Source organism: Heloderma suspectum, chromosome 6 (genome assembly GCF_057233095.1).
Source record: "Heloderma suspectum isolate Gila_16-S chromosome 6, 16-S_ref, whole genome shotgun sequence".
Lineage (NCBI taxonomy): Eukaryota > Metazoa > Chordata > Lepidosauria > Squamata > Helodermatidae > Heloderma > Heloderma suspectum.
The window spans coordinates 117,881,960-117,899,280 of record NC_139463.1 but is presented as its reverse complement, the minus strand read 5'-3'; the positions used below and the strand labels follow the sequence as shown (position 1 = coordinate 117,899,280).

The window sequence follows — 17,321 nt, the reverse complement described above, 5'->3', positions numbered from 1 at the left end:
GCCCCATGTACAGCACATTTACAGTAGTGAATTCACAAACAGGTAAAGAACTATGTCATGAGTACCTTATCCTATGACACCGAAGCACTCTCGAATGCCTGATTAAAGCAAAAAAGAATATGTCGCATTGTCCCACTCTACTGTTCTGGGGCATGGGGATGAGCATTTTGTGCTTTTGAACTAGCATATGGGTGGGCAACTAGTGACCCTCCAGATTATGGATGGCCTGAACTCCCCACGCCCACTCCATGCTTTGCCCACCAATCCCCTGCTACTTACCTGACCTGGTGAGCAGCATAGGGCCATTGAGGGGGGCTGTTGAGGAGCTCAGCAGTAGTGTGGGGCATCCATTTGTTTGGTTGCTGACCTGGTCTCTGTGTGAGCCCCATTTTAGCATGAGATGGGGACTATGTATTTTCCATAGGTGTACTGTAGGAAACAACGTTTGCCAGGAAGAGCCATTTCAAACATATTAGAGGACTCTAATATGGCTGCAGTGACCCTTTATGGCCACCATTGTGGTGCACAGGGTGGGGGTTCACTGATCTGGGCTCAGGGGCATGGACAGGGTGGGATTCGGCACGTTCCTGGACCCAGTCAGGTGCCCAAGCAATCCCTACTCCAGATGTTTTAACTAACAACTCCAATCACCCCACACCACTGTCTATTCTGAACAAGGTCACACCTCTGGTTGGACACAAGTTCCCCACCTCTGTGTTGTATATGAATCCCAGCCACTGAACATTAGCTTGCTACAATCAATGGGGCCAAGGGAGAGTTAGAGCACCAATAGAAACTCTAATGGGAAACATGTAGGTAACTTTATGTAGAATTTTATCATTAATCATATATTAACCATTTTGCTCTTAAAACTCATACCATATTTACATTCAATATAATAGTAGAAATACCAGGAAACTTTTTAAATCTTTCTGATTATCATTTGTTCCCTGCAGTTCAGTTCAGGCCTCCAAATAATGATGTAACATTTAGGGGAAAAGATACAACCCAGTAATCCAGCAGCAGAGGACAAGATTGAAAAGATCTCCACAGACACCATGTCTTTGCCTCTTGTGCTCAGATAAGTTGGAACAAAGGAGACCCACACACTGCAGAAGACCAACATGCTGAATGAAATGAACTTGGCTTCATTAAAACTATCAGGTAATTTACGGGCCACAAAGGCCACAATGAAGCTGGCAATGGCCAAGAGCCCCATGTAGCCCAGGACAAAGTAAAACATAGTGATTGACCCTTCATTACATTGCACAATGATTTCTTCAGCTACTGAGTCCATGTCTAAATCTGGGAAAGGGGGAGTGGAGGTCAGCCACACAGCACAAATGGTTGCTTGAATAAGAGAGCATGAGAGGACAATGGAATGGGCAAGTCTTTTCCCCACCCAGTTCTTCAGCCTAGATCCAGGCTTTGTGGCTCTGAATGCGAGAGAAACTATGGTGGTTTTTGCCAAAACACAAGAGACAGCCACTGAGAAGATGACTCCAAAAGCTGGTTGTCTGATAAGACAGGTCATGTTCCAAGGATGACCAAGGAATAGCAAAGAGCAGAGAAAGCAGAGCAGGAGAGAGATGAGCAAAGTGTAGGTGAGGTCCCGGTTATTAGCTCTGACTAGGGGGCTATCACTGTGGTTAAGGAAAATGCCTAGCACCAAGCTTGTGACAAAGGAAAATGAAATAGCAACGGAGGCTAAACTGATCCCTAAAGGTTCTTCATAAGACAGAAAATGTATAGTTTTGGGGATGCAACCATTTCTATTTTTGTTTGGATACTGATCTTCTGGACACTTGAAACAGTCATTCATATCTGAAAAAGAGAAAAAAAAAAGGGCCCATTCCAATATCAATTCATGTGAGAAAAAAACCAAAAAAACCAAACCTAACTGTATGGATTGGAAGAAGAAATGTTCTTAAGCATGTGGAATATAGCTTGTGAAACTGGACTTCCTGCTTTATCTTCTCCCACCCACCCATAGCCGCCCAGCTCCATCCAAATATGTTCCAGAGGGCTGAGGGATCCTCTACTAGACTGGTAATTTTAGGGGAGAGGAGAGGATATCTGAAGTCCCGTTCTAAAAGCAGTAGCTTCCTGCACATATAAGAACATTTCTGGCTCCAATTGCTGGCAAAATTGGAGTACTATATTGCCTACCAGATTGGTTTGAAATCTTCCCTTCAGGGCATGGAGCACAACCATAGCAGCAAAACTTCCCCCCTTCCTTCTTTTTCTTCTGTTTGCCAGTTTGACAGTGTTCATTACATACAGAAACAGGAAGTACCTATCCATATACATGAAATAAGTTTAGAATGAGAGATATTTATGCATGTTTCCTGTGCAATTAAAGATGTCTAGGCCAGTCCATTTTTCCCCCAGAGAAATACAGGGCAGTATCCATTGGTGACATTTCACAAATTGAAATAGTTCTAGTGGAGGTCCACCCAAATCTTTCTGTTGCATAAGCATAATGCTCAACCAGTTACACAATGGGTTATGCAAGTGTAATGTGTAAGGGGTTGCAAAAGCATAACACACAACCAGTTGACAACCACTTCCACAAACATAACTTTAGTTGGATTCTCCACCTGCACATAACTTGGAGCCTAGTTTTTACTCACTTGCAGTAGCAGGATTACATAGCTGGATACTGCCCAGTGATAGCGAACTGGTGGCCTGTAGGAATAACCATGGATCACCCACAGACCTACTATATTTAAGTGGGACACAGTAATTATTCCTGTAGTCCATGATTCCTGTAGTTTCATTAACTATGTACAAGTCATGTAAATTATTGTGAAAAAAGGAAAAGATATATTTGGCCCTTCAATACGGCATCTAGTTTTTGAATGTATTAGGAAGCACTGACTTTCTTCTAGAATGTGATGACCCATTGCAATGTCAGGTTAGGCAGACAAAGTTTATTTTGATAGCCTTATTACCCATTTGGAAACTAGACAGTACACCAAGATTACTCCAGAATGCATACCTGGTTAAATCCTCTGGGCCATACAATCATATCCTCTTTAATGACGAATTCTTTTCCGTCAGGAGCATTGGGATCAACCCTTCCAACTTTCACTCTCTGGAAGGAGTTATTGGGGAAAGTGACCAAGTTCATGATGTCAAATCCACCTTCCACTTCCATGTTATCATTGAAGGACACTGTTTCTCCAGCTGAATTGTTGAATGAAATGCCTTGAAGTAATGGGTGCAGCTAAATGAAAGGGGACAAGGGGGGTGGTGGAATGGGAGTTGAAAGAGAAGTAAAGAATGGGGAATCACATATTGGAGATTTCATTTTTCCTCTAACTTAGAACAGACCCATTAAAATGAATGGGACTAAAGTTTGATGAACATTGGATAAAACACTATATTGTCTCATGTTAGAAAGACCAAATATGAACATGAAGTCTCATATAATTTTTAGGCTTTAATTATGGGAAGACATGTTAACACACAAATATTGTCAACGCATAATTTCATAATTTATTCATGGAGGAGAAAGCAGGATGTATTCTGAGGATGTACTGATCTATTCAATGAAATAAGGAAGATTTTGTTGTGGGGACATTACCTGCCAAGGCTGCAGATCTTGAAGGTCAGCCGTTTTGCCCACCAAAACCGATCTCTGCTTGGATCTAGATAAGAACATAGCATGCAAAGAATGAGCTACAATGTAGACCACATTATAGATTATGTAGCTGTGACCAGTCATGCCCATTTCAAACTGAGGCCCGGGAAGATTTTCCAGCCTTTCTTCTCCAGTGCATCTTTCATTTACCATTATTGAAATCCCAGGTTTTGGAAATAAACAGTCAAATGCTTGCTCCCAGAAGTCATTGAAAAAGCCATCTCCTTTGGTCCAGGAAGGTTTTATGATCTGAATAAATTCTCTGAACCCTGGAAGATCCTTTGATTGAATTGTAAAGGAAATGGCACCCTGGAACAACTGAAGACCCCAGCCTCTCTGTGAGCCCTTTAATATGAAATCCATCTGGGCTGTCATAATCCACACCTTTCTAAATGAAGTATTTTCCTCCTTTCTAGGATCTTGAATAAACTTAACAGTTCTTAGCCATGAAATTGTCAGTGATTCTCCATAGACGATAAATGCATTGGCTTTATTATATGTGAAAAGTAGATATATTTCTGAGATTATATCAGAAATTTCAGCCAAGTTATCAATACGGATTAGTTGTGGGATTCTTTGTGTGAAGGCTGAACAGAGTCCATTCTGAGAAAGCAGCGGTTCAAGGACCTGCAAAAAACGTTCTCCACTGTCATTAACAACAGCAAAGATCCCAACCCATGTCCATCCAAAATGCTGAAGTAACTGGATAATCCCCATGTACTGACTGTCTTCATTTGGGACCATGTGGTAAAAGGAATTGATCTGAATTGTGTCTCTCTCTTCTGGGGCAATTGAACCATATGTGAGCTAAATGGAAATCAAAGATTTTAAGAGATTGATAAGTATATGTGCATGCTTGTTTATGCAATTAATACTTCTTAAAAGGTCCCACCACATTGTTTTGAAGGAACATGGTGCAGCATCCTTGCTGGAATTATATAGATATGAGTCCTGTGGTGTTAGCAAGCTGATACTATCTCTTAGGAGTTTTGTCCACCAGCTCAAGGTTATTTTATTTTTGTATGCATTGAATTTAATGTGCACCGACCTTAAGATTAGGCTGAAACCACAATTTGCCAGTTCTGAAAATGGCCCAGTTCACCCCAGATTAGCTTGACTCTAAATAAAAACCTTGATTTGGAAATGCAAACAATTCTGCTTGCCATTGAGACATAGTTAAATGTTGTTGATGTTGCTGCTACTGCTACTGCTGTTGGTTCTGTCATTGCTCTTCTTTTTAAAAGAGTAGGATGAAATTTTCATCCTATACCCTTAATGTCCTAATGCAGACATTAAGTGTATAATCCAACTAAAGTCCTCCTTAGAGAAGATGATTGAAACGAATGGGACTTAAGTTACTCACTGCCTTGTTGTGGCGAAGGGGCTTGTGTAACTCAGTGAAGCCATAAGCTATGCCATGCAGGGCCACCCAAGACGGACAGGTCATGGCAGAGAGTTCTGACAAAATGTGGTCCACTGGAGAAGGAAATGGCAACCCACTCCAGCATTCTTGCCAAGAAAAACCCATGGAACGTATCACAAGGCTAAAAGAGATGACGCCGGAAGATGAGCCCCTCAGGTCGGAAGGTGTCCAATATACTACTGGGGAAGAGCAGAGGGTATTTCCAAGTAGCGCCAGAAAGAGTGAAGCGGCTGGGCCAAACCCGAAAGGACACTCAGCTGTGGATGTGTCTGGTGGTGAAAAGAAAATCCGATGCTGTAAAGAACAATATTGTTTAGGAACCTGGAATGTCAGATCAATGAATCAAGGTAAGTTGGAGGTTGTCAAACATGAGATGGCAAGATTGAACATCGACATCTTGGGAATCAGCGAACTAAAATGGACAGGCATGGGCGAATTTAATTCAGGTGACTATCATATCTACTACTGTGGGCAAGAATCCCTTAGAAGAAATGGAGTAGCACTCATAGTCAACAAAAGGGTGGGAAAAGCAGTACTGGGGTACAATCTTAAAAATGATAGAATGATCTAAGTATGAATCCAAGGCAAACCATTCAACATCACAGTAATTCAAGTCTATGCCTCAACCCCTGAGGCCGAAGAAGCTGAGGTTGATCGGTTCTATGAAGACCTACAACACCTTCTAGAACTAACACCAAAAAAAGATGTCCTCTTCATCATAGGGTATTGGAATGCTAAAGTAGGAAGTCAAGAAATCACCGGGATAAGAGGCAGGCATGGCCTTGGTGTACAAAATGAAGCAGGACAAAGGCTCATAGAGTTTTGCCAAGAGAACACGCTGATCACAGCAAACACTCTTTTCCAACAGCACAAGAGACGACTCTACACATGGACATCACCAGATGGTCAATATCGAAATCAGATTGATTATGTCCTTTGCAGCCAAAGATGGAGAAGCTCTATACAGTCAGTCAAAACAAGACCTGTAGCTGACTGTGGCTCAGATCATGAGCTTCTTATTGCAAAATTTCAGCTGAAATTGAAGAACATAGGGAAAACCACTAAACCATTCAGGTATGACCTAAATCATATCCCTTATGAATATACAGTGGAGGTGAGGAATAGATTTCAGGGATTAGACCTCATAGACAGAGTGCCTGAGGAACTATGGACAGAGGTCCGTAACATTGTTCAGGAGGCAGCAATGAAATCCATCCCAAAGAAAAAGAAATGCAAGAAAGCCAAGTGGCTGTCTGATGGGCTTTACAAGTAGCTGAGGAAAGAAGGGAAGCGAAAAGCAAGGGAGAAAGGGGAGGATATATCCAACTGAATGCAGAGTTCCAGAGAATAGCAAGGAGAGACAAGAAGGCCTTCTTAAATGAACAATGCAAAGAAATTGAGGAAAACAACAGAATGGGAAAGACTAGAGATCTCTTCAAGAAAATCGAAGATCTCAAGAGAACGTTTTGTGCAAATATGGGCATGATAAAGGACAAAGAAGGCAGGGACCTAACAGAAGCAGATGAGATTAAGAAGAGGTGGAAAGAATACACAGAAGAACTCTACAGGAAAGATCTGAATGTCCCTGATAGCCATGATAGTGCGGTCACTGAACTTGAGCCGGACATCCTCGAGAGTGAAGTCAAGTGGGCCTTAGGAAGCATTACTAACAACAAAGCTAGCAGAGATGACAGTATTCCAGGTGAGCTATTTAAAATCCTAAAAGATGATGCTGTTAAAGTGCTGCACTCAATATGCCAACAAATTTGGAACACTCAACAATGGCCTCAAGACTGGAAAAGGTCAGTTTACATTCCAATTCCAAAGAAGGGCAACGCCAAAGAGTGTTCAAACTACCGCACAATTGCGCTCATTTCACATGCCAGCAAGGTGATGCTCAAAATCCTACAAGCTAGGCTTCAGCAATATGCGAACTGAGAACTACCGGAAGTACAAGCGGGATTTCGAAGAGACAGAGGAACTAGAGATCAAATCGCCAACTTTCGCTGGATCATGGAGAAAGCAAGAGAATTCCAGAAAAACGTCTATTTCTGCTTCATTGACTACGCTAAAGCCTTTGATTGTGTGGATCACAACAAACTGTGGCAAATTATTAAAGTGATGGACCACCTTACCTGTCTCCTGAGAAACCTGTACGAGGGTCAAGAAGCAACAGTAAGAACCAGACATGGAACAACCGAGTGGTTCAAAACTGGGAAAGGAGTACGACAAGGCTGCATATTGTCACCCTGCTTATTTAACTTATATGCAGAGTACATCATGAGAAACGCCAGGTTGGATGAATCACGGGTCGGAATTAAGATTGCTGGGAGAATTATCAACAACCTCCGATATGCAGACGAACCACCCTAATGGCAGAAAGTGAAGAGGATCTCAAGAGCCTCTTGTTGAGGGTGAAAGAGGAGAGTGCAAAAGCTGGTTTGAAACTCAGCATTAAAAAAACGAAGATCATGGCATCTGGCCCCATCACTTCCTGGCATATAGAAGGGGAAGAAATGGAAGCAGTGACAGATTTTACTTTCTTGGGCTCCAAGATCACTGCAGACGGTGACTGTAGCCATGAAATTAAAAGACGCTTGCTCCTTGGGAGGAAAGCTATGGCAAACCTAGACAGCATAGTAAGAAGCAGAGACATCACCTTGCCGACAAAGGTCCGTCTAATCAAAGCTGTGGTTTTCCCAGTAGTAATGTATGGCTGTGAGAGCTGGACTATAAGGAAGGCTGAGTGCCGAAGAATTGATGCTTTCGAACTGTGGTTCTGGAGAAGACTCTTACGAGTCCCCTGGACTGCAAGGAGGTCAAATCAGTCAATCCTAAAGGAAATCAACCCTGAGTGCTTATTGGAAGGACAGATATTGAAGCTGAAGCTCAAATATTTTAGCCACCTAATGCGAAGAGAAAATTCTGTGGAAAAGCTGGTTTGAAACTAAACATTAAAAAAACAAAGATCATGGCATTTGGCCCCATCACTTCCTGGCATATAGAAGGGGAAGAAATGGAAAGGCTGGGCGAGGCTGGGCGGCAGGCGCTGGCGGAGCGCTAGGGGCAGGCCATGCCAGGTAAGGGGAACAAGGGAGAGATGTGTAGTATCTGTCCCCTGCTCCGGGCCTGTCCAGAGCCAAAGGATGGCTGGGGGAGGCGTGACCCCATCTTCTGGCCTTCGTTTGCTGCTCTGCAATGCCAGGTCTGTTACCCAGAAAACCTCCCTCATCCATGACATGATCCTGGATGAGGGTGCAGACCTCGCATGTATTATGGAGACCTGGCTGGCCGAGGCTGCTGCTCCAACCCTTGCAGCCATGTGTCCAGCTGGATTTTCGTATGCACAGCAGCCGAGGGCTGGGGATTGGGGAGGGGGAGTGGCTGTTATCTACCGAGAGTCCTTGGTCTTCACCAGACCCCCTCTCTGGGAGACCAAGGTTGCTGAGTGCATGTACTGGAGGTTGGGCCCGAAGGGCAGTCTGGGGATTCTGCTCGTGTCCTGTCCACCCCGCTGCACGACTGACTCCCTGGCCGAGGTGCTTGAGGTGGTCTCTGATGTGCGTGTACAGTCCCCTAACTTACCGGTGTTGGGGGACTTCAACGTACATTCGGAGGCCATCCTCACAAGAGCACCTCGGGACTTCATGGAGACCATGGCCTCCTGGGAGCTGCACCATATTCTAACTGGGCCCATCCATGTAGCCGGTCATGCACTAGACCTTGTGTTTGTTTCTGGAGAAGCAGGGAGTGATCTGGAAGTCGGGGGTATATCCACCACCCCCTTGTCATGGTCAGATCACTATCTGGTGACGTTGGACTTCTCGGTTCCACAACCCCTCCGCAGGGGTGGAGGGCCCATTAAAATGGTCTGCCCCAGGCGTCTTATGGATCCAAATGGATTCCTGAATGCGCTTGGGGATTCTCTGGGGCATGCCAATGGCCACTTGGTCGAGACCCTGGTGGGTGGCTGGAATGCCGCAATCACTGGGGCATTAGATCAGGTGGCTCCGAAACGCCCTCTCCCCCTGAATAGGGCTCGGACTGCACCATGGTTCAATCCGCAGTTACGAGCTCTGAAACAGGAGGTGAGACGGCTAGAGCGCCAGTGGCGGAAGTCTCGCTCCAAAGACGATCAGACACGGGCTAGAGCTGTATCTTCAGCCTATCACATAGTGGTGAAGGCAGCAAAAAAGGAATATTATGCTGCCTCCATCACATCTGCAGAGTGCTGTCCCAGGAGGCTGTTCCAAGTGGTCCAGAGCCTGGTCGGTCCTGTGGCTCCGGAACCACTGGAGCATTCTAAGGCCTCCTGTGAGGCCTTGGCAAGGCACTTTGCAGATAAAATTGATCAGATTAGGTGTGTTACTCTGCACGCTGTGGATACAGTTAGTGAGCAAGAGGCAGCCTGTGGCAAACCAGTTTTGTGGGATCGGTTCCAGCTTCTTCCCCCTGATGAAGTGGACAAGGTGCTTTCATCGGTATGGCCGACCACCTGATTACATGATCCTTGCCCATCTTGGCTCATTATGAGCTGCAGAGAGAGACTGGGTGAGGGGATCAAGATGGTGGTGAACGCCTCCCTTGAGGAGGGAGTGATGCCATCAGCCCTCAAGGAGGCAGTGATAAGACCACTCTTAAAGAAGCCCTCCTTGGATCCTCAAGTTTTGAACAACTTTCGCCCAGTCTCAAATCTGCCACTTTTGGGCAAGGTGATTGAGCGGGTGGTGGCGGTGCAGTTGAAGGCACACTTGGAAGAAACTGATTATCTAGACCCATTTCAGTCGGCCTTCAGACCTGGGCATGGGACAGAAACGGCCTTGGTCGCCTTGGTAGATGATATGAGGAGGGTTCTGGATAGGGGTGAATGCTCCTTCCTTGTTCTCCTCGACCTCTCAGTGGCTTTTGATACCGTTGACCATGGTATCCTCCTGGACCGCCTGGAGGGGTTGGGCATTGGGGACACCGTATTGCGGTGGTTCCGGTCCTTCCTCTCCGGCAGGTACCAGAGGTTAGCACTGGGAGAGGAGGTTTCGGACCCGTGGCCACTTACTTGTGGGGTGCCACAGGGTTCCATCCTCTCGCCGATGCGATTTAACATCTCTGTGAAGCCACTGGGGGCTATCATCAGGAGCTTTGGGGTGCAGTGTCATCAATATGCGGATGACACGCAGCTCTACCTCTCGTTTAAATCTTCACCAAGGTTGGCCGTAGAATCCCTGTCCAAATGTCTGGAGACGGTGAGTGGCTGGATGGGGAGGAATAGGCTGAAGCTGAACCCTGACAAGACCGAGGTACTTTTGGTGGGAGACAAGAGGAGGCTGGGGGATGTTGACCTGGTGTTGAATGCGGTACGGCTACACTTGAAAGACCAGGTCCGCAGCCTGGGGGTCATTTTGGACTCCCAGCTGTCCATGGAGGCTCAGGTGTCAGCTGTGAGCCGGACAGCGCTGTATCAACTCCATCTGATACGGCGGCTGCGCCCCTTCCTTCCCGACCATCTGCTCCCATCGGTAGTACATGCCCTGGTCTCCTCTCGTTTAGACTACTGTAATGTGCTTTATGTGGGGTTACCCTTGAAGACGGTTCAGAAACTGCAGCTGGTACAGAACACGGCGGCTCGCCTGATTAAAGGCAGCCGCCGGCGAGATCACATCACTCCAGTGCTGAAGGAGTTGCACTGGTTACCAGTTGTTTTCCGGGCCAAATTCAAGGTGTTGGTTTTGACCTTTAAAACCCTATATGGTTCCGGCCCAGCCTATCTTAAAGAGCGCCTCCAGCAGCACCAGACAGGCCGCTTAACAAGATCAGCCTCGGATGGCCTTCTCTCTGTCCCATCAGCCAGGACAGCTAGACTGGTGGGGACGAGGGAGAGGGCCTTTTCTGTGGTGGACCCCACTCTGTGGAACTCCCTCCCTAGGGAACTCCATCATGCCCCCTCTTTAATGAACTTCCGTTGTGCATTAAAAACCTGGCTGTTCAGGCAGGCATTTGGGGTGGGTTAGGGTATTTTAGAAAATGTTTTTAGTGTAGAATTTTATTGTTTTAAACTGTCTTTATTGTATGTTGTACATCGCCCAGAGTGGCTGGGTGACCAGCCAGATAGGCGATTAATAAATTTAATAATAATAATAATAATGATTATGATGATGATAATAATAATAATAATAATAATAATAATAATAATAATAAAAGACCTTGATGCTGGGAAAGACTGAAGGCAAAAGGAGAAGGGGACAGCAGAGGATGAGATGGCTAGATAGTATCACTGATGCAATGAATATGAACTTGAGCACGCTCCGGGAGAGAGCGCAGGACAGGAAGGCCTGGCGTGCTATTGTCCGTGGGGTCACGAAGAGTCGGACACAACTGAACGACTGAACAACAAACCTAAACCCCATTTATTTCAATGGGTCTACTCTAAGGAGGACTTTAGTTGGGTTATACCCTGTGTCTTCCTAATTTCAGAGTAATAGATATAGGTGATTTTGTGTTCAGTGCCTCCTGTAAATATCAACATTGTTTAAAAATATCAAAAAGGGATATTTATTTATTTATTTATTGGCAGAAATTAATGCATTTTGGGATTATCATTGCACCCTATGAGGAGGTGAAGCCTGCCCAATTTCAGGTGAATATGTGTAAGTCTTTTTGCATAAAAGTAGCCTTTACAATTTGGAGGTTGCTTTAAAAAAGATGTCCTTATCCCCTTATGCTTTTGTGGGTATTATAAAAGTGGCATACATAATGAAAGTTCCCCCGGATAAGAAACCTGGAAAAAATGAGAAGAATGGGTGTAGGAGTTTTTGTGAAAGTGATGTCTTCACATTTTTTTGGCTAGAGAAACTGATTCACTTCCTTCCTTGACCTGAGATGTTTTTGAGCAATTTCCATGAAAATGGTATACATCTAGAATTGTATCAGCTGTCAGAATATGTTGCAATTTCAGGGATTCCCCCCCCCACCACCAGTCATACCCCACCCTCCTTTCAAACCACAACATTATTCGCATAATGGGAAGTAATGACAGGACTGTAATTTCCCCACACCCCATTACACAGATGCTACCTGTGGGATCTTGTAGTAGCCTAAAATGTCTGCCATATTGACAAAAGTATCAAAGAAGTATACCCCTCCTTCCCTTTGAACCACAAAATGATTCGCTTAACAATAAAACAAGAGTGTGATTTCCTGTACCAGCTGCACAGATCCTACCTGTGGGATCTTGTAGTAACCTAGGATGTCTGCCATATTGACAGAGGTATCAAAGCCAAGTCCTCCAATGATGGCCATGAGATTTTTCTGGGTGTCACATTTGTAGTTGGGGACAAATCTATGTGATTTGAAGAGCAGATCCAGAGTGGAACGATACGTCATCCTTGCATCATAATAACTGTCATAGATGCGGAATCCCAGTGTGATATTGGGCAAGATTTTGGGGTCCTTGTTGATCTCATTCACAGCAAATGCCAAGGCCAGGACATGCTGGTAGAATTTTGTTACCATACTGCAACAAATACAGTGTTTATTATATCAGAATAAATTTATTACATTTATTATATCAGGAGAAATTTCTACGATGTGTGAATCTACTGTATCACAACAATACCACCCATTTCTAGCCCTCAACTGATTCAGATTGTAAGAATATTCTTATATTTGTTAGGGATGGCAGAGAATTCTGCCACAGATTTCAGTGAGGCTGAATGAACTGGCATTCAGCCCCCTGAAATCCGTGGCAGAACGGCCTGCCCCCCTGCGGATTCCCCCCAGGAAGAAGCTTACCTGGGGCGGATGTATTTGCATTCCCTATTTTTCTCCGTTTTAGCCTACGTAAATATTTACGTAAGCGATTACGGCGGGAAAAAAAAGGAACGCAAATAGCACCCACTATGCTATTTGCATTCCCCTTTTTTTTGCCGTAATAGCCTACATATATATTTGCGTTGGCTAAAATGGCAAAAAATAGGGAATGCAAATGGCGGCCGCCGTAGCCACCGCCATTTGCATACGCTGTTGTTTTGTTTTGTTTTTTGCCCAGCCGTGATAGGCTACATAAATACTTATGTAGCCTATCAAGGCAGCCTGGCTGGACACAAATGGCGGCCTCTACGGTGGCCGCCATTTGTGTCCACAGCAGCCCGTCCGCGGCTGGAAGTCCGGCTGCGGACAGCCCTGGCCGGCTGCTCCACGGAGCCGCCGCAGAGCGGAGCCGGCCGGGCAGGATTCTGGGGGGAGGACTGGATCGCCTCCCCCCACGTCGAGGATTCTGGGGGGAGGGACGGAGTGCCTACCCCCCACCGTGAATCAATTCCGCGAAAAGGTAAGTGACTTTTGTACATCCCTAATATTTGTTGCTGATTGTACTGAACTTATCAAAATTTTCCTCTTTCAGATAAAAATACTTTATGATCAATCAGAAATCTTGTATTCATTCTCTGCATATTATGTTCACATGTCTACTATTACCTCTCTTTAAAAACAAACGCACACACCCCTCGCTGTTTTCTTTCTTTCTTTCTTTCTTTCTTTCTTTCTTTCTTTCTTCTCTCACTTTGAATATTTATGTGCCAGGATAGTTTTTGCAAGATTTTCTACATTGAGAAGGCAGCTATGAGAACTGGGGAAAATGTTTTGCATGACTCTCAATTTCTTGGTCTTTGTTTATTTCTCCTGCATGTTTTTGATTCAGAACCTTTTTGATTCTGAAATTCAACAAAGACTAGAAACGTGTTCTTAAGTCTATATCACCATGCCATATTTTTTTTGACTCTGCACATATAACTGTTTTCCAAGATTGTGTTGTACGATTTTCAGATTTTTCACATTTCTGTATATTTTTGACTAATGATGACTTTAAAAAATGACTTCTGAATGACTTAATTACTTTTGAAAAATGGCTTTGATGACTGGGGGGGGGGCAGCAGGGGAGTTAATGACAGTTGAAAAGAAAAAAAGTCTTTTAAATTACCTTCACTTCCCCCATATCCTTTCCAGTGGATGTACTGCACAGAACGTGCACGTATCAGATGGCACACAAATTTAGTTGAATTAGAAAAAAAACTGGCACTCTTCATTACAAAATAGAAAGAACTCTAATTGCATAAGAACAAAGTCTGTATTCATTCTATAGTTAGTAGCATGCACAAGACAAAGGAAGTGATTAGGCTGGGCCAAGGCTACATTTTATTATTATTATTATTATTATTATTATTATTATTATTTCTATACTGCCCCATAGCTGAAGCTCTCTGGGTAGTTTACAAACTTGGAGAATCCTGTCATTCAGCTAAATAATTCTTTGTGATTGCAAGTGGTTAGGGGGGAAATAATCCTTACTCTAAAACACCAAACAGCTTCTGAGAAGGTTGTTCCTGAAACAAAATGCCATCAGAACCGTAAGTGAACTGAGAAGAAATCCCACCAATGAGAATGCCACCTGGCTGGTACCACTCATGTGGAACTGAGACAGGATCATTCATGGGGCATTGCATAGTATTGACTTTGCATAGCATGGCTGACAGAAGAATATGAAACACGAGTAGCCACAACATCCTGATGCCAAATCTTCAGTCTCAAAAGACTCTGTGTTCATCATCCAGAGGAATGGCATGGCTCAACCTGGCTACATTGGATGGTGCCTGCCTGACACAGCCATGTTTTCAGCATGAACAGGGATAGAAAAGCATGTCTTGAGTGCTAGTTGAGATTACAAGCAATCTACATTCAGGTCTGGGGGTTAAGATGAAAAAAGGGGATAAACGTCACAAATAAAATGGTCAGATGCCTCTTCCTTTACCCTGAACTCTCCATGGCACAGGGATTTATTTATAACCACCTTCAGCCTTGCTTATTCATTGCTTGCGTTCTACTGTCTTCTGCAATGCCTTTCAAGCTTTGCCCAGGTGAGCAAATTATAGTGTTCTGTAAAATCCCATAGGGAGATCATTAGTTCTTCAGCATTTGGGCCCTGAGTGGATCTTTTGGCAGCAAACATGTTTTGTTCTTCTTCTTCTCTCCCCCACCCCCCATCTGAATGCAAGTTTCCTCTTTTTCCTCATGGCATAATAAGCGGCAGATGGTCAACAGATTCCCAGAGAGACCAAACACCAAAAATTAAGTTCGGATTGTCTTGACTGAAGAGACCAAGCAGCACTAAATCCCAAAATCGATGTCACTGCCCAAATCCAGTTTTACCAAGGAAATGGGAGTCAAATGTCTATATAAAATAAATGCATGACTTAGAATAGTTAAATGTGGAATTGAGAAGAGAGGATAATCCTGATTTTAACTTAAGCAGTGCCTAAGGACATCTGTTGTGTCACATGTAAATGGTGTAGAACAGCCTGTAAACAGTGACTACAAGGCTATTGAAATCCAGCCAATATTTGAATCCAAAAATGCCCATATAAACATTGTCATGGTCAACATATTTAACTTCAAATGAAGAATGACAAGGTGGCTGAAGGGAAGGACCATATCTACTTCTGGAAGCTCAAAATGCCTCCTTACCAAAACTTGTTGGTTTTCAGGACCATGCCTTTCATGGCTAGCGTGGTGTAGTGGCTAGAGTGTTGGACTCGGAGATGGTAGATCTGGGTTCTAGCCCCCATTCAGCCATGGAAGCTCACTGGGTGACTTTGAGATAGTCACAGACTCTCAGCCCAATGTACCTCACAGGGTTGTTGTTGTTGTGAAGATAAAATGGAGAGGGGAAGGAGGAGAATGTAAGCCACCTTGGGTTCCTTGTAAGAGGAAAAAAGGTGGGAGATAAATGAAGTAAATAAATAAATAAATAAATAGGCTATAAATTGTTCCACTGATTATTGAGCTTTGCTGTGTTATATTGTATTTTATACATTATTGTAAACTCCCCTGGGGATTTTTGAATTCAAGTGAGGCTTGAAGATTTTTCAAAGAAACAAAAGAAATAATATACCTCAATTCCAATTGAATTTAGAGAAGTTCAGTGAAGAAATTTCCTTGATCAGTTAGTCAGATGTATGCCTAAGAAAGTAATAATGTGAAAACTGATACTGATACTGAAACTAATACTAGCATTGAAGAGCTTGGAAGTATTGGGGCATTATATGGCAGAGAGGGAAGCTTTGGGACCATCCCCTTACTAAAGAATCAACACTTAAAAATTCAAGCTGTTTACGTTACAGAAGAATGGATTTTTCATTAACATTCATGACTGAGTGATAACTGCTGCCCTTAAAGAGGCAGAAGTGCAACCACTCCTGGAACAAACAATGCTCAAATGATTTCCAACACCTATCAGCCAGTCAGTAATCACCCAGGGCAGGCACTAGAGAGGCTGTTGCTCTCATGTCCTGATTGTGAGTTTCCCGTCAGCAGCTGATGGTCCACAATGTGAACAGAATTCTTGGCTAAATGGACCTTGGTCTGATCCAGCTTGGATCCTCCTTTGTTCTTAATTTCTAAGGGTCATGCTTGGGTTACTGCAGAAATTCTTGAAGAATACCAACTACCTAAACCCATTTCTGTTTGGGGATGAATATGTTTGGTTGCCATAAGTAGGAATGGCAGATAATTCTGCCATGGACTCAAATGAGGCCAGATTTCAAAGAATCTGACCTCCAGATTCCGTGGCGGAATGGCACCACTTACCTCTGGCTCTGGAGGATTTTGCATGGAGAATCTGGTTCCCTATACAAGGTGATACGCTAATGGCAGGTGCCATTAGCCTATCGCTAGGAAAAATACAGATGCAAATAACACCTTGGATGCCACTTGTGGCTGTAATGCACTGATTTTGACCTTAATACAGCCATAAATAGCTGCAATTAGGTCAAAGTCAGGGCTTTACAACCACAAGTGGCGTCCAATATGCCATTTGCATCTGTATTTTCCCAGCGATAGGCTAATGACAGCCATCATTAGTGTATCGCCTTGCATAGGGAGGTGGAGAACTGCTCCGCAAACTGCCCCAGATGCACAGTAGCTCTGGAGGATTTTGAGGGGCCCTGAGCAGCATGGATGGCCCCTCTACAGACACCCCCACCCAGACCGGAAAACGGGGGGTTCATACATCATTAGCCATGATGGATGAGCTTTATCAAGAGGCGGATAAAGGGAGTGAGACCTTACATCTTCTGCTTGATCTCTCTGTAGCCTTGATACCATTGAACATGGTATACCTCTGGACCAACTATGTGGAATGGTATTGGAGGTACTTTAGTCCAGTGGTTCTCTTCCTACCTATTGACTTGATTCTAGATAGCGATA

At 44.1% G+C, this 17,321-nt stretch overlaps 1 protein-coding gene across 1 annotated transcript; it reads right to left on the bottom strand.

Annotated features, from left to right (window-relative positions):
* Positions 1-922: 922 nt before the first annotated feature.
* On the bottom strand, positions 923-12,575 carry LOC146342813 (vomeronasal type-2 receptor 26-like). The gene is made up of 5 exons (XM_084808007.1): positions 12,285-12,575; positions 3,590-4,453; positions 3,002-3,229; positions 2,170-2,296; positions 923-1,824 (listed from the first exon to the last, which is right to left on the bottom strand). The coding sequence occupies exons 1-5, from the start codon at positions 12,573-12,575 to the stop codon at positions 923-925; spliced, it is 2,412 nt and encodes an 803-aa protein (XP_084664133.1).
* Positions 12,576-17,321: the final 4,746 nt, after the last annotated feature.

Coding starts and splice junctions, on each gene's coding strand:
- LOC146342813 (XM_084808007.1), bottom strand. CDS start 12,575: ATGGTAACAAAATTCTACCAGCATGTCCTGGCCTTGGCATTTGCTGTG. Junction 4,454..12,284: donor GTTACTACAAGATCCCACAG/GTAGGATCTGTG, acceptor ATTTCCATTTAG/CTCACATATGGTTCAATTGC. Junction 2,297..3,001: donor GGCCCAGAGGATTTAACCAG/GTATGCATTCTG, acceptor GTATATGGATAG/GTACTTCCTGTTTCTGTATG.